General features: G+C 51.1%; 1 protein-coding gene and 1 pseudogene across 1 annotated transcript; one reads left to right on the forward strand and one right to left on the reverse strand.

Annotated features, from left to right (window-relative positions):
- Positions 1–724: 724 nt before the first annotated feature.
- On the reverse strand, positions 725–15,958 carry LOC133357451 (zinc finger protein 160-like; annotated as a pseudogene).
- A 1,875-nt stretch (positions 15,959–17,833) lies between these two features.
- On the forward strand, positions 17,834–26,727 carry LOC133357522 (signal peptidase complex subunit 2-like). Its single transcript, XM_061575490.1, has 5 exons — positions 17,834–17,988; positions 21,538–21,621; positions 22,366–22,525; positions 23,500–23,635; positions 25,029–26,727. Exons 1-5 carry the CDS (start codon positions 17,896–17,898, stop codon positions 25,213–25,215), a joined length of 660 nt encoding a protein of 219 aa, XP_061431474.1. The 5' UTR covers positions 17,834–17,895; the 3' UTR covers positions 25,216–26,727.
- Positions 26,728–27,263: the final 536 nt, after the last annotated feature.

Raw genomic sequence — 27,263 nt, forward strand, 5'->3', positions numbered from 1 at the left:
GAGCTGTCGGAAAGACAGCGTCTTATTCCCTTCTACGTTACTTTACCGAAAGAACCAAGAATATGAATACTTCTCTTGTCCGTAGCATCTGTGCAGATAGGTTTTTGTTGTTGCGGTTAAGCCATCGCCCACATACCGCTCATCAATGCAGGTAATAGGAGCGGCCACCCACTACTCTGTAGAGAACTTTGGTAAACGCTTGTGACAATATGAACAGCGCATTGAAAACGCGTACTATTTCATGTACCGTTTACAAAGTGTGTCACAATTCCACACACTGAGAAACACGATGATTGACAGAGGGGTGTAAATTATTTTTTCGATTGTGTATTTAGAGGTACTGCAAGCTAAGTAGTTTTCAGTTTTAAAGGCATCGTTTAACAAGACAACACTTGCCAACCATCTTTCAAACCCATTGGTGAAAAAGAGAAAAGTTTTTGTTTATATTATAATATGTTTACATTGTAAATGTAATGTTTACATTGTAATGTAATGTTCACATTATAATGTAATGTTTACATAATGTAATGTTTACATTATACTATGTTTACATTGTAATGTAGTGTTTACATTGTAATGTAATGTTTACATTATAATGTAATATTTACATTATAATGTAATATTTACATTATAATGTAATGTTTACATTATAATGTAATGTTGACATTATAATGTAATGTTTACATAATGTAATGTTTACATTATAACGCAAACAGCCGTCCTCAGGTAATGTAATGTTTACATTATAATGTAATGTTTACATTGTAATGTAATGTTTACATTATAATATAATGTTCACGTTATAATGTAATGTTTATGCGAGAGCCGGGGGCTTATGGGACCCGGGGTCCAACCATAAGATTCATTTCATGAATTGTTAACTTTAATGTACACACGTGTAACAACACTGCACATTCATTCAAATGTGATACATTGAACTCAGGTGGGAGGTGATATTGGACAGAGTGGTCCGGATGTCTTGTGACCCCCAATTAGTGCAAGCTGTCATTGCGTGAATTGTCAACATTAATGTACACACGTGTAACACTGTCAATTCATTCAAATTTGATAGCTTGTACTATGAAGGGGGGGGGGGGGGGGTACTGGACAGAGTGGTCCAGCATGATGGACAATGTCAGTGTGGAAACACAGCCGTGGACTTTTCAACCCACTCCATCGTAACCACTCTCTGCCCACTATTCGTGTGCTATGAAGGGCCATTTCCCGAAGACACCTCTTATATATTTTACCTTTTAAGGCCGCACAAAGTGTTATGGATGAACGTGTTGGGTTGTTTTTAAATCCTTTATATTAAGTTCACTTGCTTGCTTGCTTGCGCGCTTACGACCGTGCAAATCTTTCGGTCGTTTTTTTACCCACTTCCCGTGATCCAATCGAGCTGACATTTTGCACACAGACTCGTTGTGCGTGACAATTAATCTTCGTAAAAAAAATTTTGTTGACCAGTGTATTAGGAAAACACTAGGAGTTATGGACTTTTAAATATACAGTAAAACCTTGGCTTGCGAGTAACTTGGTCTGCGAGTGTTTTGCAAGACGAGCAAATTTTTTAAATAAATATAAATTTGATAAACGAGTGAGGTCTTGCAATAAGAGTAGTACGTGTACACGCTTTGTCTGCCGAGCGTCACATGATCACAATTGATGTACGAGTGCTTTGGATGACAAACACGTTTCCAGAACGAATTATGCTCGCAACCCAAGGTTTTACTGTATGTTGAAAAAACTAATTTCTTTAGAACTGCTGTTTGTGTTTAGTTTGTCGTTGTTCCCCCGCACACCTCAAATTAGCAACAACAATAATTAGTTAACAAAAAATCTTAACACATTCGCCACTCTCTGGCCGATTCACGTGCTCTGAAAAAGTATAATTTCATCTAACATCACATATATTTACAGTATTTATATTCCTAAGGCTGTTTTTTTAATTTGTGCTTGTGCACCACAGCTAATGCAGTAATCGCCAAATAATCGACCAAAATGTATTAATATAGGTCAGCGACAATATACGAATTTGCAAGCAACTAAATAAGTACGTGTCAAATACAGGCAATATAAATGACTACACCGTGGATGAACAGTAACACCCCGGTTTAAGTCGGGGATGTGTCCTGAAAGTTGCGACGGATAAGGAGACAGGACGGACGATGCTGTCAGCGACGTGAGTGTGGGCTTGAGGCGACGTAAATCAGGTGGCGGTGTTAATCAAGTGACGACGTATTTGCGACTTAAAATTGGGAAGACGTAAATCGGGGCATTACTGTGAACGTTAAGCCAATCGTACGGTGGAGATCTTGACACATCGCGACCTCGGGGAAGCCCAGCACAAATGCAGGTAATCGTCACTGGTGTTGGCCGTGAGTGGAAATCTCCGAGCTACGACGGCTGGACGCCGGCCGCCTCCCCCGCGTGCTTCTTCTGGTGGCGTACGAGGTGGTGCTTGACGCGGAACGGCGTCCCGCAGACGTGGCACGGGTAGGGCTTCTCGCCCGTGTGGATGCGGCGGTGCGTGCCGAGCTCCGAGGGCCGCGCGAACGCCTTGCCGCACTCGACGCAAGCGTAGGGCCTCTCGCCCGTGTGGCAGCGCCGGTGCATGACGAGCCAGGAGCGGCGCGCGAACCCGCGGGCGCACACCTCGCACGCGTACGGACGCTCGCCCGTGTGGCTGCGCGGCGTGCTCGCCAGGAAGCCGGCGCGAGCGAAGCTCTTGCCGCAGCGCTCGCACACGTAGGGGCGCTCGCCCGTGTGGCGGCGCCGGTGCAGCGTCAGGTTGGAGGAGTGGGCAAAGCGCCGGCCGCACTCCTCGCACACGTACGGACGCTCGCCCGTGTGGACGCGCCGGTGCGCCGCCAAGTGCGCCCGCTGCCCGAACGCCTTGCCGCACTCGGAGCAGGCGTACGGCCGCTCGCCGGCGTGCGCCAGCTTGTGCGCTGCAGGTTGCAGCGCAGCGAGAACGTCTTTCCGCACTCGTCGCACATGAAGGGACGCTCGCCCGTGTGCGAGCGGCGGTGGCGGTTGAGCACGGAGGCCTGCGCGAAGGCCTTGCCGCACTGCTCGCACGCGAACGGACGCTCGCCGCTGTGCGTGCGCTCGTGCTTGCGCAGGTCGTGGCGCCGCGAGTAGCGCTTCCCGCAGACGCCGCACGCCAGTCCCGCCGAGACGCCTCTCTTGCGGCGGCCGGGCCTGTGAGAGGGCCTCTCCATCACGTCCGTCGCGCTGTCGACCTCGCGATCCTCGACGGCTGCCCCCCCCCCTCTCGGACGCGTCTCGCGCCGCTCCTCCTCCCCCTTCTCACCCTCCTCCCCTTTGTTATCCTCCTGCCGCTGCTCCTCCGTGGCACCCATGATGACGATCACCACGGCCGCGTCGTCCTTGCCTTGGCCCCACACGCTGGCGGCCGCCGCGTTGTGATACACGGACGCGTCCTCCTGCACGCCGCACGCGCTCGAGGCTTCTGTGACGAGCTCGTGTTGTCCGTGCTCCGCGTGCTGTTCGTGCTGTTCGTACTGATCGTACTGCTCATGCTCCGTGTGCTGTATGTGCTGCTCCTGTTGCTCGTGTTCCATGTGCTGTCCGTGATGCTCCTGCTGATCGTACTGCTCATGCTCTGTGTGCTGTTCGTGCTGCTCCTGCTGCCCGTGCTCCGTGTGCTGCTCCTGCTGATCGTACTGCTGGTACTGCTCATCCTCCGTGACCTGTCCGTGCTGCTCCTGCTGCCCGTGCTCCGTGTGCTGCGTGTGCTGATCACGCTCAGCTGCGACCTCGGGGCAGGACTCCGCACCTGGTTCTGTCAGAGACGCCCCCCCTTCATCTGCGAGCGAGGGTCCAAAACGTACGCGAAAAATAAAGCCCTTACCAAAATGAGACGTAAGCACACACGCCTCGGTAAACAAATTATAAACTAAAAGCGTTTTTTTATTTTACCAGGTAAGGCCCACTGAGCTATAGATCTTTTTTTAGAAGCGACCTGGTCACAGATGATAGCTCAACCGAGTGGCTTATCATATGGAAATTTATAGCAACCAATACTCTAAACGCTTGTTTCTAAATATGGAGGGAACATCCGGAAGACCCGGAGAAAAATCCACGCAACCAGAGTGAGAGAGACATGAAATCTACAAATACCTCGGAGATCGAACGCACCTGAACTTGAACAAATCGGTGTTCGAACGACATTTCTGAACATTTTTTGCCCAGGAAACCGAACGAAATTCGGAGGTCGAACGGGCAATCGCGACTTGAAAGAACCTGTACGGCTGAGATGCGTATGGGCAGCGTGCATGACGCTTGCCCAGACAAAGGCGACTCCCCTTCCAAACAATAACACCACCACCACCTCCTCACCACCTTCCACTCAAACCAACAACTCTCCTTACTACAGGTAAAGTGAAGTTCAATGTTCATTAATTTAATTTATATCATGTATTCCATTTATTTATTGTTTCTTTTTTATTATTTTATGCATGTAATTACTGTAAACTTCGTGTAAAAATGCTTTATAATGAGATATTTATTGTGTCTAGAACCAATTAATGTCATTTACATTAATTCTTATGGGGAAAATGTATTCGGTGTTCGAACAAATCGGTGTTCGAATGGCCTTCTGGAACGAATTAAGTTCGATCTCCGGAGTACCACTGTATACAGAAGGTGTCAGGTTCGGGATCGAACCCACGATCTCCTGCATACCAGGCCAGGTAGTTAACGTCTCCCATCGTGGTGATGCTACTGCATTGGCCTAAGCGCAGTTAACAACAACAAAAACAACTGCCATTCGTCAATAACACTGCCCTTAAAAGTCAAAATATTTAACAAGCGACGTTTTGGGTACTGATCCGTCTTCATAACCCATGAGTCGACCTAGGGGGAGGCCCATGTGCTATGAAGAAGGCCCGATGCCTGAAACGTTGCCTTTTTTGTACACATACAAAGATCCCCCCTGTAGACTTTACAGACTTCTGGGTCAAGTGCTGTTAGTGAGTACCTATGAAGGCCGGCACACGAGGAGGGTGGTGGCCACCACCACGCCCGGCCGCCTTTGTCTCCCCAACGTTGACGTTTTTACACAAACATACAATGACCACCACACAGACGCCACCGCACAATCTCACCTGGCTGTACTGGGGTCACAGAAGCAATAGAATAATCACTTGTGTGCATTCGTTTGCAGGGTCACAATCTTCGTCTGCAAAAAAAAGGCACGAATTATGCCGTTATCAAAATAACATCTTGCGCTGAGCATTTTCCAAACAAGACGCTTTCTATGAGACCTCCTTTACCAGTGGCAAAATATAGTAGTCGGTTTTTACCCTTTAAACTACTAATTTTGGTAAAGGAGGTCTCATAGTGAAAATGCTTACCCGAGCTCTCAATACTCTGATAGTGCGCTGTTTTGATGTGCGCCTTTTGGCGTCATCTGGTCCAACACCAATGGAGACTAGGCTCTAAGGAAAGCTGTCTCGGGTGTGGACCAATCAACTTCAAGGACAGTGCATATCATTATCAGAGTTGTTTTTTTGTTTGCATTTTGACTGCTTGTGTTGTGGTTATTGCAAACATGATGCCTTGTATAAAGGGGTCAGTTTTGTACCAGTTTAAAGGGTAAAAACCTACTACTAATACGCTTTCTACCGCGCGTTTCTTGATCAATGTAGTTATCGGGATCAATTCGCTCGCGTCTTGAACCACCTATGGGCCAGTGAAATGTCTCTCAACCATGCAGGGTGTAGCGCTGAATCCTATTCATCATCTGCCATGGTCTACTCTGCTGGACGAAGCCCTTCCCCAAGCCGTTGCCATCTCGCTCCGATTCAGATGTTCGCCGCTGATGTTGACTGTGAGCGGGAATAAAACTGGTGGCCAGGTTCGGGGAAGCGCAGTGCGTTAACCCACGATACCACCGCTCCCCACTCGCCCTACGCAAACAACGATCGCCCGAAGAGCATTAACAATGTTGGATTCAAGTCCTGCTCGAAGGCAACGATGAAGGCCGGCACCAGTACACGAGTGCACCGCGCCAACGCCCTTCGTCTCCCCAGTGCTGTTTATGCACCGCCTTCAGATAGTTTTTAAACAATTAAACTATTTTTTTTATTTTACCAGCGATTAGCTAATTTTTCAGAAGCGACCTGGCCACAAATGATGGCTCAACCAAGTGGCGTTACTGCGTGGAAATTTATAGCGGGCAAATACTGTAATACGCACTTTGATTCTAAATGTGGAGGGAAAAACGGAGGACCCGGAGAAAAATCCACGTGACCACGGGGGAGAGAGGACACACAAACTAAAAATATACAACAGGTGTCAGGGTCGGGCTCGAACCCACGACCTCCGTATACCAGGCGAGGTCGTCAAATGTCGCCACCACGGCGCCCAACAACGAGACGAGGCCTCGGACAGGTTCAGGATAAGCATCAAACGGTGTTGGCGGCCGTGACCGGGAATCGAAGTCGGGTCACCGTCCCCGTGCCCCCTCACCGTCGTAGCTGTCTCCACGGTCCAGCACCTCGCGAAGCACGCGGCTCAGGTCGGCCTCGTGCAGCTCGCTCGGCTCCACGGCGACGAACTTGATGGACGGTGGCGGCAGTGGTGGTGGGCGTGCGGATAGCGGCGGCAGCGGCGCGTTAGTCGCTCCGGGTCCCAGGCCTGGGCAGCGAGCGTGGGGGATCGGGCGGATGCGTCAATTCAACCGACGGCATCAAGGGGACTGCACGAGCGGCTGTCGGTGGGTATTTTCGCGAGCAGGGATATCGAACCGAATCGTCGTCGCATGACTCTGTTCGTCGGAGCCCCGCGCCGGCTGCCAATGAAATCCCAGATCGACTCCAATTTAGTACAGCAAAACCTTGGATTGCAAGTAACTTGGTCTGCGAGTGTTTTGCAAGACGAGCAAAATTTTAAAAGAAATTTTTACTTGATAAACGAGCGAGGTCTTGCAATACGAGTAGTACGTGTATACGTCTTCTTGGTTCTTTCGGTGGAAGTCACGTAGAAGGGAAATAATAAAATAATAAAAATAAAACATAATAAAATAATTCTCACGACGTTTCGGCCACAACGCAAGCAGCCGTCCTCAGGTGAAGAACAGGTCTGTCGGAAAGACAGCGTCTGAATGAACACCGCCAGGCTTGGCAGCGTATATTAAGCTGGGTTGGAAGGGGGAAGAGTGCCTTGACAAAGGAATTTGGATATAAAGAGGAATTTAGCATATTTATGGGAAATGCAGATATGGGATTAGTCACTACGTGTACACGCTTTGTCTGCAGAGCGTCACGTGATCACAACTGAGCCGATGGTTCTTCTCTCTCTCCTCTCTCGCTGCAGGATGTGTGGGTAATCGTCTTCCATGCTCAGTCTCAGTCAGCGTGCCTCACTCGTATAGTCAACATCCGTGCGAGCGTATACCGTTTACTATAGTACTGTATAGTGTTGTGACCACGTATGTGTGCGTAAAGCATTTTTTATTTTGTGTCCAAGTGTAGTGACTGTTCTTTAGTAACTGTACCGTTTGCCTCCTCAAAAGGAGGCAAAAGCAAGTGTCATTGGATAGGTTCCTTGTTAAAGTCGCACAAGAAGAAAAGATTCCAGTGAGCCAACAGACGGCAGTGATTCCGTTAGTGACGGTGAAAGTCGTCCTACACAATAACTCTCCTCCTCCTCTCTCTCGTCCTCCCTCACACCAGCCCGATTACATTTAATGAATAAATTTGATTACTTTATATTAAATTTTAATAATAAAAATATAAAAAGGTATTTGGTATTAATCATTTTTTCTGAATATTTTTGGGTCGTGGAACGAATCATCCGAGTTTCCATGATTTCTTATGGGGAAATTCACTTTGATATACGAGTGCTTTGGATTACGAACAAGTTTCCGGAACGAATTATGCTCGCAATCGGCCTCGGTCGTCCTCGCAGCAGTAGCCGCGGCGGCTTTTAGCTGGTCGTTCGAACGAAGACAGATCACCGCATCGAGCGCTATCAGGTGCGCTTCTGCGGCCGTCTGGAACACTCTTCTATTCGATGTTAGGAAGGCACTGGAGTTATGCACTTTAAAATCTAGATTTACAAACTCATTTCTTTACGACGCTTTTTGTGTTTAGGTTGTTTGTCCTACCCCCGCATACTCCGATTAGCACGTTGGCTACAATCTTGTTAAACTTTATAGATTGCTCTTCAACACACTGGTGGGTGCTGCTAAGGCAGTAATAAAGTGACAGGTTTATTCAGGTGACTTGATTAATCGGCTGTGTTGGGTGGAGGAGGGTTTACAACACACATTTACTTTTGTGATCCGACTCAAATTTTAGCTTTCCCATACATCTGTCTTTCCATATATCGCCACAACCGCCGCCACCACCTCCGCCAACGCAGCCTCTCGTGGCGAAGGCCTACAGACCGCGACTCACCCTGCATGACGCCCTGGCACGTGACAAGGTGGGAAGAGGTGGCCACCTCGACTGTCCACGGCGCCAGCACCTCCAGGCCGCACGAGAGGGGGGCCTCCTCCACTGCGGAGATGAGACAATCCCGGCAAGGATGAGACCCGACTAGCCATCGCCCGTGGCACGAAGGGTAACTCTTCAGCCATCGCCGAATCGATCGACCCTCATCACCTTACCATTAGTACGGTTGGCTACGTACGGTGCGAAAGAAGTTCTACATACAGCGAGGACGAAGTGAGCAGGGACCAACGTGAAAAGGACGTCATCCTTTTCACGTTGGTCTCTGCTCACTTCACACATCGCACTACGTTCCATTCACCAAAGGCCTGGGTCAACAGGTCAACAGGTCAATGTCATCGGTGCCACTGCAATTCGTCAGTTTCCTTCAAGCCGTTTTATCCGGCGGTTCTGTCCACGGTCGACACCTGACCTCCCTGGTTCATTCTTACAGATGCACCACCACAACCGCCACCACTTGAGGTCTTCCCTTCAGTCTGGGCAAACTGCCCTCCATCCTACACATATCGGCACCTTGCCTACTTATCCAATTACATTGACGACAATGAACAGAAACTTAAGATCTCTGCCCCCCCATAGCAACACCGGCACTATTCCTTTCTCAAACACCTGCCACGTAAACACTTAAGTTGACCTCTCTACTTGTCCTAAGTAAAAACTATTCAACTATTTGTATTTTACGAGGATCCGGAGAAAAATGCATGCGAGCACTGGGAGAGAGACACGCAAACTCCAAATATACAGTAGGCGTCAGGGTCAGGATCGAACCCACGACCTCCTATAGACCAGGTGAGCGAGTTAACATCTTGCCGCGGTGGCGATATGTTAAGTGGCTCGTGTAGCGTTTGCCACAGACAGATTAAACTCAACACTGGGGGAACAGGTCCGATAGTGGCGGTGATCAAAATAAAAGCACGGCGCGGCGGCCAGAGACCGACAGCCGCACAGGGGCGGGAGCGAGCGCCAGAGGTCGCAACCGGGTACCCGATACCCGTACCCTACCCTGGTGCGGCCGGTACGGGTAGGCCGTGAGTCACTGGTGAGTAACCGTTTGTCACTCATATCCCAACGTCTTGTCTCCTCTCACAATTCAAGTTCCTAGAATCAACCCACCAGCGCCTGCAACATGGCTTCATCCCAGAGGTCGCAATCGGGTACCCGTACCCTACCCGATACCCGGCCGGGTATGGGTAGCCGGGTATCGGGTAGGGTACGGGTACCCATTTGCGACCCTGGTGCGGCCGGGTACGGGTATGGATAAGGAATCAAAACCCGTTTGCGACCTCTGGCGAGCGCGCGGCCTCCGCGGCCCACCCACCCTCGTCGGCGCAGGCCCCGTGCTGCCGCTGGTGGCGCGCCATCATCTGCTTGGTGCGGAAGGCCTTGCCGCACAGCTCGCACACGAAGGGCCGCTCGCCCGTGTGCACGCTGCGGTGCTGCGCGATGGCCCAGGCGCGCGAGAACCCGCGGCCGCACACCTCGCAGCGGAAGGGCCGCTCCCCGGTGTGGCAGGCGCGGTGCTGCGCCAGCCACGCGGCGCACGCGAAGCCGCGGCCGCAGCGCTCGCACGCGTACGGACGCTCGCCCGTGTGCGCGCGCCGGTGCACCGCCAGGTTGGCGGAGTGGGCGAACGCGCGTCCGCAACGCTCGCACACGAAGTCGCGGGCGCCCGCGTGCTTCCTGGCGTGCACGGCGAGGTAGCGCGCCTGCGCGAACGCCTTGCCGCACTCGGCGCAAGCGTGCGGCCGCTCGCCGGCGTGCACCAGCTTGTGCGCCTGCAGGTTGCAGCGCAGCGAGAACGTCTTTCCGCACTCGTCGCACATGAAGGGGCCGCTCGCCCGTGTGCGAGCGGCGGTGGCGGTTGAGCACGGAGGCCTGCGCGAAGGCTTTGCCGCACTGCTCGCACGCGAACGGACGCTCGCCGCTGTGCGTGCGCTCGTGCTTGCGCAGGTCGTGGCGGCCGCTGAACATCTTGGCGCAGACGCCGCACGCCGCCGGCTTGGGGTCGAGGCGCGGGCGCCCGCGGGGGCGGGGGAGGCGCGGGGGCAGCGTCGGGCTGCCCTCCCCCGTCTCGTCGCTCGCGACGTCCGTCGGCGGGGTCGGCGTCTCCACTGTGACCGCTTCTCCCGCTTCACGGCTACTCCGCGTGCTCCTCCTCGTCCTCGGGGGCTCCCTCACCTCACCTGTGCGTCCCTCCGCCGCGTCTCTGCCTTCTGCACTCACGAGTGGACATGCGCGGTGGTCGAGTGACCCAATTCATAGAGCTCCTTAAAAAACAAAAAAAACAGACCTCTTAGCTTGGAGATGTCAAGCAGCCTGAATATTACCAAGCTCTCTGACGTCGTCACGATCACTAGAATGTCTAGACTGTCTGACACACGTTTCAAGCATTGTTAATAACAATGATGAAAAAAAGACTTTATAGTTACGATCAAGCCCACCATTCCAGGCGGCTGGGAATTAATCTCCTAAAGAAGCCGGCAGCACGTCGAGCGAAACTACGGACGTCGCTGTTGCAGCAACCCCCCCCCCCCCCCCCCCCCCAGAGCAAAACGTTTCATCTCACCGCCTGTGCCATCGGGAGGCTGCGGTCCATCCCCAGCGACGCTCGCTCCCCGTCTGCGTCTCTGCGCCCCCCGTGGACTGTCCCAACCGGGGTCACGTTCCCCGCGACCCCCGCGCCCCCCGCACCCTGGGCCCCTCGCATCCCCGGCTCCCCCGGGCCGCTCAACGGCCACGTCGTCGTTCGTGGCGCCCAGCAGAGGCGACGCGGGAGACTCGAAGTCAGCGGCCGCCGCGAGGGCTCCCGTGTCTCGCCCTGCGTGCAGCCGATTAAGACACAGATCCCCCGTGTAGGCCTCGGCAAGGTAAGGTAAAAGTGTAAAAGCAACGAGCCTACCTTTACCCTACCTTTTACCTTACCACAATACAATCACTCTACCCTACCTTTTACCCTTTAGCAGGTAAGGTAAAAGGTAAAAAGCAACGAGCCTACCTTTTACCCTACCCTTTACCTTACCCCTTGGCATGTCGACACCTTTACCTTTACCCTTTTACCCGGTAAAAAGGGTAAAATTACCTTACCTTGCCGAGGCCTACCCCCGTGTAGGTTGCAGGGCGTGGGGGTCCCCGTTCAACGCCGAATCTCAGAACACGTTAATTTTATTTAGAGAGGCGTAACGCTGCTGCTTTTAACGACATTGCCCTCACCGCGGAGGACTGTAACGACACGACCGCACTCTATGATAGCCGGCGCCAAACTGAACCAGATGCCCTCCCGCATGGCCTCTTCTGATTCCGTTCCGATGACGGAAAAGGTTGAACAGACCGTCAGGGCAAGTTCTCTTCTCCGTTAACTATTAATAGCGGCGTGACGGGCGAGGGGGTGGTGGGGTCACAGCACCATGCCTGGCCGCCTTTGTCCCCCCAATGCTAATGTTTACACACCGCACCAGTGATTGTTTAAGGCTGAGTTGACCTAGAGGAGGCCCAGGACCGGTTCAAATATTCGTCATCGCGCAGTGCACAAACCACTACAATACCACTCCCCCCCCCCCAATTAAATACACACATGCGCAACAACAGGCATAAACTTTTCCCAGGGTGCATCACTGATCCTAGAGACTATTTTCAAATGCCGTAAAAAATGGACGTAGGCACACCCCATGGGAGCAAGAACAACCGAGCTAAGATCAGATGTAGTGTTGTTATAAACGAAGGCGTGTGCTTTTATCAGAAGTTGCCATTTGCCTTCACCCTCCCCTACCAGTGAAATGCAAGCATGCTTGCTGATATCTGGTTGTGGCTATGTACCGCTTTTACTGAATAAACACTTCTGTGTAACCGGTTCAAAGTAAAATGACATTTACAATCATCAGTCTATGGGCCTCCCAGGCCAATATTTCCCACGGGCAAGTGTTCTCCATCTCAGAGACTAATCGTAATAGTGTAGCCCGCTATATGTATGCCGCTGTACTATCTAAACGGCTGACTCAATCAGGCCCTGTTTCTGCGCTGTACGAACGCTGGAACCATCAGCAGCAGCTGTAATACTGGTAGGAACCGCCAGGTTACACCAGCCCACAGGGGATTATTGTGTCCGTCGTGCATCCAAAAATGGGAGGGGTGGGGCTGGGTAGAGAGGGGAGGGTGGGGAGGGGCTGGGTGGGGAGGGGAGGGTGGGGAGGGGCTGGGTGGGGAGGGTGGGGCTGGATGGGGAGGGTGTGGAGGGGCTGGGTGGGGAGGGGAGGGTGGGGAGGGACTGGGTGGGGAGGGTGGGGCTGGGTGGGGGGTGGGTGGGAGGGGTGGGGCTGGTCACCCCGTGGTGCCCTTAGAAAACTCAACGTTTAACCTACTCACGCCGGCTTGTGCCCGCCCTCACAGTCGGCCATATTTGCGGAATACACCACGCCGCCGTTGACCCTGGCCATTGACCAAGCAACCCAACGTTCCTACCAGCTCCCTCCGCAGGAATGTGTTCGAGTTCTCTGAGGTCACCTTCACTGTGGTCGGAGATCCGGTGTGCAGATTTGGCACCGAGCTGCTCCTCTTCCCTGGATGAGTTTGCATTTACATCCATGCCTGGCGGTGTGAGAGGTACAGAGCATTCAATGCTATACGAATTACATGGTGGTGCACAAGCACAAATATCACGTGAGAAAAAAACAACACGTGTCAATAAGACTTTTGCCTCAAAATAAAAAATATTTGTAACAGGTGACGCTTCAGGCAATGGCACAAAGTATTTGATGTGTTGTGAAAACATGCCCATGGCCTGAAACGTCACCAATTATATTTTTCATTTTATGTTATTGACGCACGTTTTGAGTTTCAGTACAGCTCGCTTTACAATTTGTTTAATTCATCAATTGTGACCGAAATTTTCAATACGATACGAAGCATACGCGTTCCGTGCAGAGGTCATTTCTGTGTAATCTCATCTGCTGATGACCATGTGACCTGATGAGGCCAAGGAGATGCATTCAGTCGATAGGATTAACTTAAATCTGTAGAATCCGATGGTTAGAGATGGAGTCATCATTAAAAGTGTATGGGTTAAGGCTAGGATAGAGACAAAGTTAATGCTATAGGTAAAATGGTAGTGTCATTTGCTCGGCTATAGTTAATGCAGGAGTCAGGATGGGATAGATGAACGGGCCAAGTTAATCAGGTCGCGATTAAAGATATATTCAGCACTTGAGATAATGCCATTGTCAGGGTTATGGCCAGGGCTAATCCAGGGGTCATAATCTTAGGGTTTGAACCAGGGTCAGAGAGAGGTGGAATGCCTGGATGAGAGCTAAGATCATGGTTATCGTCAGGGATAGGGTTACAGCCAAGGTGTGGGTAAATTACTCCGGTCAGAGTCAACGCAAGAGTCGGTGTTTTGGGTCAGTGTGGGAGGTCAGGTCAGAGATAATGCAAGGGTCAGAGCAGGGGTTAGGGTCATTGGAACAGGGATGGTTTGAGGGTGAGGGTTTTGTCTCGGATCAAGGTTAGGATCATGGCTAGAGAAAGGGTCAAAGCTCGGATCAAGACTAGTGTTAGAGTCGGGGCTAGGGTGAGGATCAAGGTTAGAATCGGAGCTAGGGTTACAAACACATTCCTGCAGAGGGAGCTGGTAGGATCGTTGGGTTGCTCGGTCAATGGCCATGGTCAACAGCGGCGTGGTGTATTCCGCAAATATGCCCGACTGTGAGGGCGGGCACAAGCCGGCGTGAGTAGGTTAAACGTTGAGTTTTATAAGGGCACCACGGGGTGACCAGCCCCTCCTTCCCAGCCCCACCCCACCCAGCCCCACCCTCCCCACCCAGCCACTCTCTCCCCACCCAGCCCCTCCCTGCACGACGGACAGACGGACACAATAATCCCCTGTGGGCTGGTGGAACCAGGTGGTTCCTACCAGTATTAAGGTTAGGATCAGGGCTAGGGTCAGGATAAGGGCTTGGGGTTAGAGTCAGGAATGGAGCTAAGATCACTGCTAGGGTTTAAGATCAGGGCTATGGATAGGATTTTCTTTAGGCCCAGGGTCAGGATCATGGCAGGGGTCAGGATCATGGTAGGGGTCAGGATCATGGCAGGGGTCAGGATCATGGCAGGGGTCAGGATCATGGCAGGGGTCACGATCATGGCAGGGGTCAGGATCATGGCAGGGGCCAGGATCATGGCAGGGGTCAGGATCATGGCAGGGGTCAGGATCATGGCAGGGGCCAGGATCATGGCAGGGGTCAGGATCATGGCAGGGGTCAGGATCATGGCAGGGGTCACGATCATGGCAGGGGTCAGGATCATGGCAGGGGCCAGGATCATGGCAGGGGCCAGGATCATGGCAGGGGTCACGATCATGGCAGGGGTCAGGATCATGGCAGGGGTCAGGATCATGGCAGGGGTCAGGATCATGGCAGGGGCCAGGATCATGGCAGGGGCCAGGATCATGGCAGGGGTCACGATCATGGCAGGGTCAGGATCATGGCAGGGGTCAGGATCATGGCAGGGGTCAGGATCATGGCAGGGGTCACGATCATGGCAGGGGTCAGGATCATGGCAGGGGCCAGGATCATGGCAGGGGTCAGGATCATGGCAGGGGTCACGATCATGGCAGGGGTCAGGATCATGGCAGGGGTCAGGATCATGGCAGGGGTCAGGATCATGGCAGGGGTCATGATCATGGCAGGGGTCAGGATCATGGCAGGGGTCAGGATCATGGCAGGGGTTAGGATCATGGCAGGGTCAGGATCATGGCAGGGGTCAGGATCATGGCAGGGGTCACGATCATGGCAGGGGTCAGGATCATTGCAGGGGTCAGGATCATGGCAGGGGTCAGGATCATGGCAGGGGTCAGGATCATGGCAGGGTCAGGATCATGGCAGGGGTCAGGATCATGGCAGGGGTCACGATCATGGCAGGGGTCAGGATCATGGCAGGGGTCAGGATCATGGCAGGGGTCAGGATCATGGCAGGGGTCAGGATCATGGCAGGGTCAGGATCATGGCAGGGGTCAGGATCATGGCAGGGGTCACGATCATGGCAGGGGTCAGGATCATGGCAGGGGTCAGGATCATGGCAGGGGTCAGGATCATGGCAGGGGTCAGGATCATGGCAGGGGTCAGGATCATGGCAGGGGTCACGATCATGGCAGGGGTCAGGATCATGGCAGGGGTCAGGATCATGGCAGGGGTCACGATCATGGCAGGGGTCAGGATCATGGCAGGGGTCAGGATCATGGCAGGGGTCAGGATCATGGTAGGGGCCAGGACCAGGGTTCGGGCCAGGGTCCTGGGAACCCCAGGATTACCTGAATCTCAAGGCCCAAACCTCCCTCCCCGCGAGGATTTCTCCACGATGCCGGCCCGCCCGCCTGCCTCCTCTCTCTCCCCGTGCTCTCGGAGTGAGACGCGTGGAGCCAGGGACACGGGAGGACACGGAGGGACACGGGAGAGACACGAGGTCGTGACAGAGGAGACGACTGCTGCCACTCGACTTGCAGGGCAGCAACAACTTGCGCGTGCCATGAACCGGCGTGGATCGATTACCGGCGTGCATCGATTACGTCGGTGTCGATTTACAAAGTTGGCGATTCCGTTGCTGTCGATTCCGCACGTGCACGCTTGTGTTGCCTCCGAAACGTCGTGATTTTTATTTTATTTTACTTTTTTATGTTTTTACCTACGTGGCTTTACCGAAAACACCTAAGAATATGTGCACGCAAAGCTTTAGGGGTAATTCTAGATTTGAAGCTTTGGTGACTGCAATATTCATACTCTTAGGTTTTTTTCGGTAAAGTCACGTAGGTAGAAAATTATAAAAATAAAATAATAATAAATGAAAATAAATAAATTTAATCACGACGTTTCGGAGGCAACACAAGTCTCCGTCTTCAGGTGGGACCGTCACAGCTAAATTGACCATCAACTTATTGGTTCTTTCGGTAAAGCCACGTAGAAGGGAAATAATAAAATAATAAAAACGAAACAATACCATTCTCACGACGTTTCGGCCACAACGCATGCAGCCGTCCTCAGGTGAAGAACAGGGCTGTCGGAAAGACAGCGTCTGAATGAACACCACCAAGCTTGGCAGCGTATATTTAAGCTGTGTTAGAGTGGCAGCCCAGGCGTGAAACACGTGACATTAACACCACCACCGCGAAGATGGAGTGACCAAGTTTATGTATTAGGTGTAGCCCTGTGAGCCATTCGGCTCTTGAATCGGGTGCAACCGCAACAAACAAAACATGAACAAAAAAACATCTTAAAGTGAATATGTGACTGAGTGCAAACAGAAAATCCAAGAAAAGACAGCAAAATATTGCAGAAAAAAACACCGTACACCAACGCTGTGTGCAAAAATCCCAGTGGGATGCAAGTCAAACAACCAACAACAACCACAAGACAACTTAGATTAAAGCCATCAGTCTAACTCTGTACTACAACAAACATGGCTAAACCAATACACTTTTCGAAATCACCAAAATAAAGCCATGAAACCAATGAGACAGTGATCATAGGAACTGACGGAATTTTCACGATAAATGGCATAAACAACATGTACTACCAAAACCCTGCAGCCATAGCTGGCTGCATGAGTCACCCCACAACAGCAGGAGCATCAATTGGAGTATTATAATTTTTCAATGCAATTGCACGGGGTGAAATAGAATGTAGCAACATGGGGCCGTGGCGGGGTGAGTGAGTGGGGGAGGAATGCGTTCATCCAGCGGTGGATAGAGCCACGTGGAGACGCTGGGAGAAATCGATTCAAAACAAATTGGAATCATCTAGAATCGATGTGCGTCACGTGACGCCGGTCGTCCGCCCCCACCCTTCTCCGCCCTCGCCCCTCACCGGAACCCCCCTTACCCCTCCTACCCCCCACCACCACACGCGCTGCGATTGGTCCGCACAGCCAACCCCCCCCTACAACCGTTACACGCTCTGTGATTGGTCCGCATTCACCCTTACCCCGCCCTCCCACCATCGGTAACCCCCTCAACTTCCCCCCCCCGCCACAGCACGCGCCGCGATTGGTCCGCATAGCTCCCCCACCCCCGATTTTTCCGCACAGCCCCCCCCCCCACTACCGCCACACGCTCCGCGATTGGTCCGCATATTTCCCCACCCCTCACTTTACCCCGCCCCTATTGGTACACCCCTCCCACCCCCCACCGCAACACGCCCCACGATTGGTGCTCCCCCACCCATCACCCCTCCCTCACATCCCCCCCGCAAACCGCACGCGCTGCTATTGGTCAGGCAACAGCCCCCCCCCCCACCGCCCCCGCTTCCCCCCACCGCGTGACGTCACCGCGGGCGCGTGGCAGAACAACCCCCGCCGCCGCGAGCAACTCATCTCCCCCCCCCTCCTCTCCTCCTATTGGCTCCGGGGCGCCGGTCACGTGGCGCCGCGTCGACCAATGGGAGACGTGAAAGAGAGACGAGAGATGGCGGCCGCTGGTGGTGGTTCTTCGTCGTCTTCCCGCGGCGCGGCGCGGAATGGGGGCCTCGAGGTGACCGCCGCCTTCCTCCCTCCCTCTCTCTCTCGCCCCCCTCCACTCCCCTCAGACTCCTCGGCGTGCGAGACGTTCGGTTCACGTGCGAATGCGATCGGTGCCGCCGTTTCCGTTGTTGCGCGCGAGTAGTAGGGTGCACCTAGCCTGGCACGCGTGCTGTTTGCATCCAGGCTGGTACGTGAAGTGTGCCGAGCCTGGCACGCGAGGATCAATGTTCCGATTAATCGATTATCTTGTCCAATTTGCGCCGCCTATGATGCGGTCTCGTGGTCCGTGCGCTGCCTCGTAATATATCCCCGTTATTAGCTCTTTAATATTACAGGACATCGTTTTTTAGTATATACTTTTTATTTATATACTTTTATATATATACTTGGCATTATTCGTCGATAAAGCGCACGCGGGCACGATTAGATACGGTGCGACTTCAACTGATGACTTGATTGATCATGACGCGTCTGCTGATATAATCAGCTGGAGCCATGATCGATACACTGCTGGATTAAGGCCTCAAGTCTCCCTCTATCTCAAACATTTAATGTAATAACCCCCCCAGAAACCGCTTCAAACACTGTAGATCCAACTTTATCACCGCAGACGCAGATACAATGCGTCCTTTTGTGCACTGTCCACTATAACAACGCAAGTCAGTCCGCTTGCCACTGATGGCACTTATTTTAGATTCAAACTCCTGTCATCCTGTCAGATCTTATTCGTTGTTCATCTCTTCACTGGCTTCCTGCCGAGTCTTCAAGCAGCATTGCTAAAAAGAAAAAAACAGGAACCCATCCTGGGTGGCTTTGTGAGCACAATGAGACATATGGTAGCGTTTGATGGATGGGGGGGGTCATCGGTGTCTAATAAAATCAAAACTATTTTTATTTCATCAGGTAAGCCCCACTTAGCTATATATATATACTGTATAGATAGATTTTTCAGAAGCGACCTGGCCACAAATAATATCTCAACGAAGTGGCTTATCACGTGGACATTTATAGCAGGCAAATTTTTAAAAACATGAGTGGGCATCAAATATGGTTGCTGTTGCTAATTTTTTTTGTTATCCTGACCCGAATGTGCGCCCTTTTGTTATTGTGTGAACATTGGCATGCCACGTTCACGAAATTTGTTCAGCTGGAGATCGCTTCCAGAGACCGGGACCCGACTCGGAACACGACAGAGTGTACGTCAACAAACTTACCCCGGTGCCATCAGATTCCTCCTCCAGTATAAACACAATATTATCTTTCGATTTAAAGCTTTCGTGACTGTAGGGATTCATCTTCTTGGTTCTTTCGGTAAAGTCACGTAGAATGGAAATAATAAAATAATAAAAAATAATACAATAATTCTCACGACGTTTCGGCCACAACGCAAGCAGCCGTCCTCAGGTGGAGAGCAGGTCTGACGAGTAGACTTTCAGACTCTGTCTTCTCGACAGACCTGGTCTCCACCTGAGGACAGCTGCTTGCGTTGTGGCCGAAACGTCGTGAGAATTATTTTATTATGTTTTATTTTTATTATTTCCATTCTACGTGACTTTACCGAAAGAACCAAGAAGACACAATATTCTCATTCTGAACTTGGGGCGGATATTGATGTCGGATGGTCAAACGAAACGTTGAAATAACATTTAAGAGCTGGACAATATCAGGTTGGTTGGGAGTTCCTTTGGAAAGCTGTGCTCGATTTATCAAGGGTAACATACAAAATGTGTCCAAAGTAGAATGCGTTTAATCTGTACTGCACCGCTTGGTAACGTGGTTCAGAAAATGCGGTCGCTACCGAAAAATATTTCAACGTGAAAGACAGACGGGAAAATCATGGAGCGATGCACCCGTGGAATCGCATTTAAAGGAGGAACGCGTGGGTTAGAGACCGTACCACGGGGCAATTGAGACACGTCACGGCGAGAATGGATGGTGGCAGATGGTCAAGAATAATAACAGCGTGGCAGACGAGAGATGTCGTAATACGGTAGAGCGCGGACGTCAACCACAGCTATGAAATCAACTCAAAAGGCACCTCCGATTAAAAACTGTTGGCTATGTACGGCGCGAAAGAAGTTCAACGTACGAGGTCTAGGTTAGACGGTCGGCAACCTTCGGCTCCTGAGCCGCATGCGGCTCTTTTTAATTCCTTTATATTAAGTTCGCTTGCTTGCTTGCGCGCTTACAACCGTGCAAATCTTTCGGTCGTTTTTTAACCCACTTCCCGTGATCCAATCGAGCTGACATTTTGCACACAGACTCGTTGTGCGTGACAATTTATTTTCGTGAAATTTTTTTTCCAAAATTTTAAATTTTTTAGGAAAAAAAATGTCATATTTTATTTAAAATACCGATGTGATGAAAATGAAACTCTTACTCAAGAAAAACAAATGAATAATAAAATAAAACCGATGCCATGCATATAACGGATTTATTGTGAAAAACTTAGTTTTTACGGGTTAATTTTTAAGGACCGCTTCGTGACATCGTTTATTAAGCACCACCGTCTCTAGACGTATTCACATGCATTGCGGTTCTTGAAACTTTTTTTATTACCGAATTCTAAAATAATGGCGGCTTCTTGTTATTTTTGTTGCCAGCCCCTGGTGTAGGTGGATAGTTGTATCCCAGTATCGTGAGCGATCGGTTAGGGGAGGAAGGCCTTCATGTAGAACTGCAATTTCCATGGCTGATGATCATAAACAATCTCCCGTTAATTGTCGCCGGTAAATATTGTGAATATTACCTTCCGGATTTTTGTTAACCAGTAGAATTTGTTTGAACACGTGCAAACTCTCGACCGGATTTTACCTCCTGGGTCTCATCAGCAGGCAGGCGTGCCAAGCAAGAACATACTGCTGCTGCTTAACAAAGTGTTGTTGGAAAGTGCTGTCGTTCTACGCCCATTTAGGGGCCGTTTGTCTAAAAAAAACAACGTAATAATTTGACATCGCTTTGTAAATTCGAGGCTGGATGAAGGTCTGCCCACGCCGTGTTGGTCTGTGGAGTTGTTTGGACATTCTGTACCATAGTAGTAGGTTTTTACCCTTTTAAACTGGTACAAAACTAACACCTTTATTCAAGGCATCATGTTTGCAATGACCACAACACAAGTAGTCAAAAAAGCAAACAAAAAGAAGCAACTCTGATAATGATAATAATATGCACTGTCCTTGAAGTTGATTGGTCCACACCCGAGACGGCTTTCTTTAGAGCCTAGTCCCCATTGGTGTTGGATCAGATGACACCAGAAGGCGTACAACTCAAACACAATGCAATATCAAGAGTATTGAGAGCTCGGGGTAAGCATTTACACTATGAGATCTCTTTTACCAGTGGAAAAATATAGTCGTAGGTTTCTGTACCATACTGGTCAGTGTGGGTTGGTAAAGATGAGAAGGGGGTGGGGTGAAGGCCCAGGACCGGTTCAGAAATCACTTGCTCGCCGCGAATGTTATCTGCGGCCGGGGCATCTTGTCTTTGTTATCGGAATTTGGGGGGGGGGGGGGGGGTGGGCGGCAAGCTGAGACTGAGCCGCCGTTTTGTTTTCCCGCAGCGGAGGAATGACGACGAGCCGGTGAAGGTGGACAAGTGGGACGGCACGGCGGTGAAAAACGCCTTGGACGACGCCGCTAAGAAGGTGCGTACGTGTACGTGTATGTTGAACTTAAGTTGGCACAGCAGCGGGTACAGCTGGTGCATCTACCGGTAATCTCAGTCGGCCAACACACGGCACCTGCCTCTGCCGTGGCCTCCTGTCAGCGAGCCTTCGACACTTCACGTGACCTCGGTGCACCCGGCCTGGCACGGGCGCAGTGGTGACGTCACCGTCACTTAGTGGCGAATGGCGGGTAATGGTATTGATATGTTTAACTTCTTGGAGAATCTTCTTGGTTCTTTCGGTAAAGTCACGTAGAAGGGAAATAATAAAATTACAAAACATAATAAAATGATTCTCACGACGTTTCGGCCACAACGCAAGCAGCCGTCCTCAGGTGAAGAACAGGTCTGTCGGAAAGACAGCGTCTGAATGAACACCACCAGGCTTGGCAGCGTATATTTAAGCTGGGTTGGAGGGGGGAAGGGGCGCCTTGACAAAGGCATTTGCATATCAAGAGGAATTTAGCATATTTAGGGCAATGCAGATATGGGATTAGTCACTACTTGTGGAATGTGTAGGAGGTGGGGGGGGTTTTCAAAGTCATATTATGCCCGTGCATTATGCAGTATGCAGGATTAGCAGCATCAAAGGGAGGGAGTAGGGTTAGCAGTAATAGAGGGAAGGAATTTTAACAGTAAGGAGCTGCAGCAGCTAAACCACCACGTAAAAAAACTAGAGAATGTTGACGCGAGGGGTAATCCATGGGCCGTGTTTCGAGCGCAGGTGCTGTTGGATAACTACGTCTACGAGGAGAACTTCCGCCTCATCGATTGCCGACTGCTCATCTGCACCGTGTCCTGTGGCTTTGCGCTGTTTGCGCTCGCCTGGGACTACCTGCACCCCTTCCCCGAGTCCCGCACCATCCTCGTCTGCTGCGTTGCGTCATATCCCTCGCGCTCGCTCGGGGGGGCGGGGGGGGGGTCACCCGTTTTCTCCTTCGGGAAAGCCGGTCCAGCGTCGGGTGCACGTGATTGTAACGTACGAGCACCTGCGTGTCGACAAGTCTTTTTGGGGGGATTGTTTAGCTGTACTTCGCCGCGCTGGTCATTGCGCGTTGGTCAAGGTTGGGTGGCGGCAGCGCAGTATTGGTTCGGACATCAGCCATTGCCAGGGAATCTAACTCAGGCATGCTGGTTTCAGAGCGCTGTGCTCAGGCTGCTATGGCACTGCTCCAGCGCCTGTGATCCCGGCAGACCGTATTCCGGATCCCTGTCACGGATAACATCAGTGGCAGAGCGATTTATTTGAAACGGTCCTGAACATCCCATTTACTGACCTGCACTGACAAGGTGAAATATGGTTGAATGATCCGCACGGACCTGAATGGCTAGGTAAGGGGTGGGGTAGTTTGGGGGGGGGGGTGGGTGGTGTTGGGCTGGGTTGTGTAGGGGGGACGCGGTGGTGGGTGGTGTTGGGCTGGGTTGTGTAAGGGGGAGGCGGTGGTGAGTGGTGTTGGGCTGGGTTGTGTAGGGGGGAGGCGGTGGTGGGTGGTGTTGGGCTGGGTTGTGTAGGGGGGAGGCGGTGGTGGGTGGTGTTGGGCTGGGTTGTGTAGGGGGGAGGGTGGTGGTGGGTGGTGTTGGGCTGGGTTGTGTGGGGGGAGGCGGTGGTGGGTGGTGTTGGGCTGGGTTGTGTAGGGGGGAGGCGGTGGTGGGTGGTGTTGGGCTGGGTGGTGTTGGGCTGGGTGGTGTTGGGCTGGGTGGTGTTGGGCTGAGTGGTGTGGGGGGGTGGTGGAGGGGGTGCCATCTACCATCATTGGGTTGACGTACGCTGGTTGTGATTGGTTGTCTTTAGAAGTGTGCCGTTTGAACGGCGGCGCGCGCATCTCTCCAGCGTTGCCTTTCCCTGACGGACGCCACACGTACTTCCTGCTCATGGTGTTCCTGACGGTCTACACCTCCTACGTGGAGCAGAACACCTTCCTGGTCGCCAAGGAGAAGGACCGCTCGGGCCTGGACCCCGACAACACGTGGACACTCGCCTCTGGCATCAAACGGTGAGGGGCTACCACCGCCACCACCACCACCCCCCGTTCTCCCGTCTCGTGATGTCGTGTTTTAAATGTTAACACCCACGTGTGCGTAAGCTTGCGTGCGCCTGCGCCTAACGCACGCACCTGTGGTTTTGAGTAAAAGGTGGTGAGCCGTTAACTACCTCGCCTGGTTATAACAGGTCGTGGTTTCGATCATGACCCTGAACACTTGTATATTAGGAGTTTGCATGTTTTCCTTGTGGTCACATAGATTTTTCTCCGCGTCTTCCGGTTTTTCTCCTCCGCATTCACAGTCAAAGTGCATTTAGAGTATTTTGTCTGCTATAAATTTCCACACGATAATAAGCGGCTTCATCGAGCCGTCATTTGTGATGGTCGGGTCAATTCTGAAAAAGAGCTGCATAAACACAGTGGGCCTTACCTGGTAAAATACCAATAAAAATTCTAGTTTAAAAGGTAATTACTGGGCCTGTTGGTCCAAACTCCATTGCATTGCCTTTCTTGATCACGTGCTCTGGACTGCCAGCTTATACACTCGAAACACTTCTCACGCCTCCATGAGAAGTATCTCGTGGGCTTATCTACACCCTCCAGGGAGGGTATTTTGGTTTCGTGCCTCGCCAAACGTCTTAGAAGTGGTGGAAATCACCCACACTTTGCTTCAACACTTGCGGTACCTGCTGTCAATCTTGTCAAGATCTGCTATGTTTATACAGAGGCGGGGTGGGGGGCCAGAGGGACATAATGCAGCATTGTTTCAACTGCCGCTTACTTGAGTGTTCTTCCCTCCACACTTAGAAACATGCGTCTAGATTGTTTAGATTACTTGGTTGCTTTAAATTGTAATGTGATAAGCCACTGCGTTGCAGACCATTTGTGGCCAGGTCGCTTTTGAAAAAAGCTGCAAACCTCTCGGTGTGCCTTACTTACCTGGTAAGATAAAATGAATTCTAGATTTGAAGCTTTCGTGACTGCAAGAATTCATACCCTTAGGTTTTGTCGGTAAAGTCACGTAGGTAAAAATAAAGAATAATAAATAATTGTATTTCTATTATTTTTATTATTTATTTTTACCTATGTGACTTTACCGAAAAAACCTAAGAGTATAAGATAAAATTAGTTTATTTTTATATATATGTTAAGTAATTTGTTTACCTTTCTCTGTACTTTGCAATGTTGTTTTTGTAATGTTGTAACGTTCTGACCTGCCCCCTTACTGGACAATCTGTAAAAAAGAGCTTCATAGCTCATCGGATTCCTCCAGTAGAACTAAATATTTTGTTCACTTGGCAATCCTCTTAACAGGCCGGAGACTCCCTTATGGGGGTATCTGCTCGCTGGTTCTGTTGTGTTGGTGCCGCGCCGTACACCTAACGCCGATCGCGCGCGCCCGTAGGTTTGACGACAACTACACCCTCAAGATGACCTTCAGGGACGGCAAGAGCGGTCGGCACCGCGAGAGCGAGTTCACCAAGTCCGTGGCAAACTTCTTCGACGAGAACGGCCTCCTCCTCGTCGACCTCTTTGAGCCGGAGGTGTCCAAGCTGCACGACGGCCTGTCCAGGGGCAAGAAGACGCAGTAACGCGGGTGTCACGTGGGGGGGGGGGGGTCGTACGGGGTCACACGCGGGGTCACGCGGGGCAGAGAAACAGGAGCGTCGTCAAAAATGTGCTCGTTTTGCGATCCAAGTGAGAGGACGGCGTGGATGACGACGGAAATAAAATCCACAAAACCCAGGACGACGTGAAGTGAAGCTAAAGAAAAAAAAATAAAGTTGCTTTTCTTAAAAGGTGGGCGTTATAATTTTTACGAAGTTTTTTTGTCGTCGTCGTTTTTCTTTTCCGCCTTTGTGCCGCTGCTTAATTTCAATTGTTGCCATTTAAAACGTGAAGCAGTTTTTCCCCCATTCGAAAAACCCAGAAAGCGCACCCCCCCACCACCCACAGGCAGATCCACGTATCGTGTTGAATAAAACAAGTGACATCGATCACCCATCGCCTGACCGTCCTTCCAGGGGCCTGTCCTGCGCAATCGATGCGCAGCTACAATACACGTGACTCACTCACGCTTTGTTTATACGTGCGGTCGTCGGGAGACCGTGCGAACGCCGCCAATCAAACTTCATTTCCACAGGAACGTCATGCAATTTCGGGTGGGTGGGTGGGTGGGATAGACCGTAGCTCTGGATTTGAAGCCAGGATCTTGGTGTCCGCTGCGATTCCCGCGATCGAATGGGGATCCACTTAGCCACCATGGGCCGTACGCCCACCGCGTTCTCTTTAAAGTCGCTCAGCCGTCGTTTGCAGCTGCTGAGAAGCACGGGATTTGTTTGAAGTGGGGTTGGTGGATTGCACGCAGACAATAACCTTCATTTATTTACACTTGTTTCAAGTACCTTTTTTGGCCAGAGGTCACCAAAAAGCTGTACAGAGCTAAAAGGTTTATGGAGAGAAGAGAAAAGGTGACAAAGCACCGGTCCAGTGATCGGAACAACCCCACCAAATAAAGACGCCAAGGTTAAAAAAACTAAACATAATGTGTTTTAATTATGTGAAAAGGCCTTTAAGAATCCACGTGTGCTCGGGTGGGATTTGAAGCCAAATGCGTGAGGCAAAGCCACAAGGGGTGGCGATGTTCCAGTATGAGGCTGTACAGAAAGTAGGTTGCCGACTTACCAGTCCAGCGTTATCTATTCATCCCCTCATACTGAAGTAACCAGTCACATTTTCACGTTTACTTAGAAGTTCATCATATTCCCCATATGTACCGTTCGTTCAAAAAGGGCACTGCATATTACACACCGTTTCAAGTATTTCTATGACTTGGTCATTTTCATGTGAAAGTTTATACGAACTGCCGCAGAGTGATTGTTTTAGGAGCTCGTCGAGAAATGAGACGGAAACCAGCAAAACGCATGCTTGTGTAGTATTTTTACGAACATTTAGCCTCGCAGTAACTTGCTTGTGTACCGCTTATCGCTTCTCATTATTTGCAGTTGTTATGAAGCACAGGCGGTCGTTGGGAGGGGTTGAAGGGACACGATGAGACAAGTCTGTGAAGCTAAGGGTTTCTTAAATACAATGCATTGTAACGATTCAGTCTGTGTGGCATTGGTTTAAAACGTACAACGGATGGGGGCTGTGTTTGCAAATTGGTCTGCGCTGGGTGGTGAGCCGAACCGCGATTGTCCGCAGAGTTTGCGACGGCAACTTACGATGCCTTCCTGGTGCTCGCGTGCATTCGGTGTGGTTTTCATAAATGAACAATTTGGCAAAAGGTGTGTGCCAGTTTGGAAGGTCCTATTGCCCACCCCAGTGGTGGTGCGTATGTACTGGAGGCAGCGAGGTTTGGCAGATCTTCGCACAAATGTTGTGAAACTTCCCCCGTGGGCGTTGAGGAGGAGCCTTATTCTTAGGTTTTTTCGGTAAAGTCACGTAGGTAAAAAATTCAAGTTAATAAAAGTAGAATCTAAATAAAAATCACGACGTTTCGGAGGCAACACAAGCTTCCGTCTTCAGGTGGAACCGTCACAGCATGACTGCTGTATCAAGTAAGAGAGAGTCTGCGGTGCACCGAACGTGGACTCTACCTGTCTCGTCTGTATGGGATAGAGTGTTGCACCCTCGCACG

This window comes from Lethenteron reissneri, chromosome 58 (genome assembly GCF_015708825.2).
Source record: "Lethenteron reissneri isolate LAM-NWPU_2019-01 chromosome 58, ASM1570882v1, whole genome shotgun sequence".
Lineage (NCBI taxonomy): Eukaryota > Metazoa > Chordata > Hyperoartia > Petromyzontiformes > Petromyzontidae > Lethenteron > Lethenteron reissneri.

Excerpts from the sequence above, each read along its gene's own strand:
- LOC133357522 (XM_061575490.1), top strand. The coding sequence starts at position 17,896 with ATGGGAGACGTGAAAGAGAGACGAGAGATGGCGGCCGCTGGTGGTGGT. Across the intron at positions 22,526-23,499 it reads CCTCGTCTGCTGCGTTGCGT|CGTACTTCCTGCTCATGGTG; the intron begins CATATCCCTCGC and ends ACGGACGCCACA. Across the intron at positions 23,636-25,028 it reads CTCGCCTCTGGCATCAAACG|GTTTGACGACAACTACACCC; the intron begins GTGAGGGGCTAC and ends GCGCGCCCGTAG.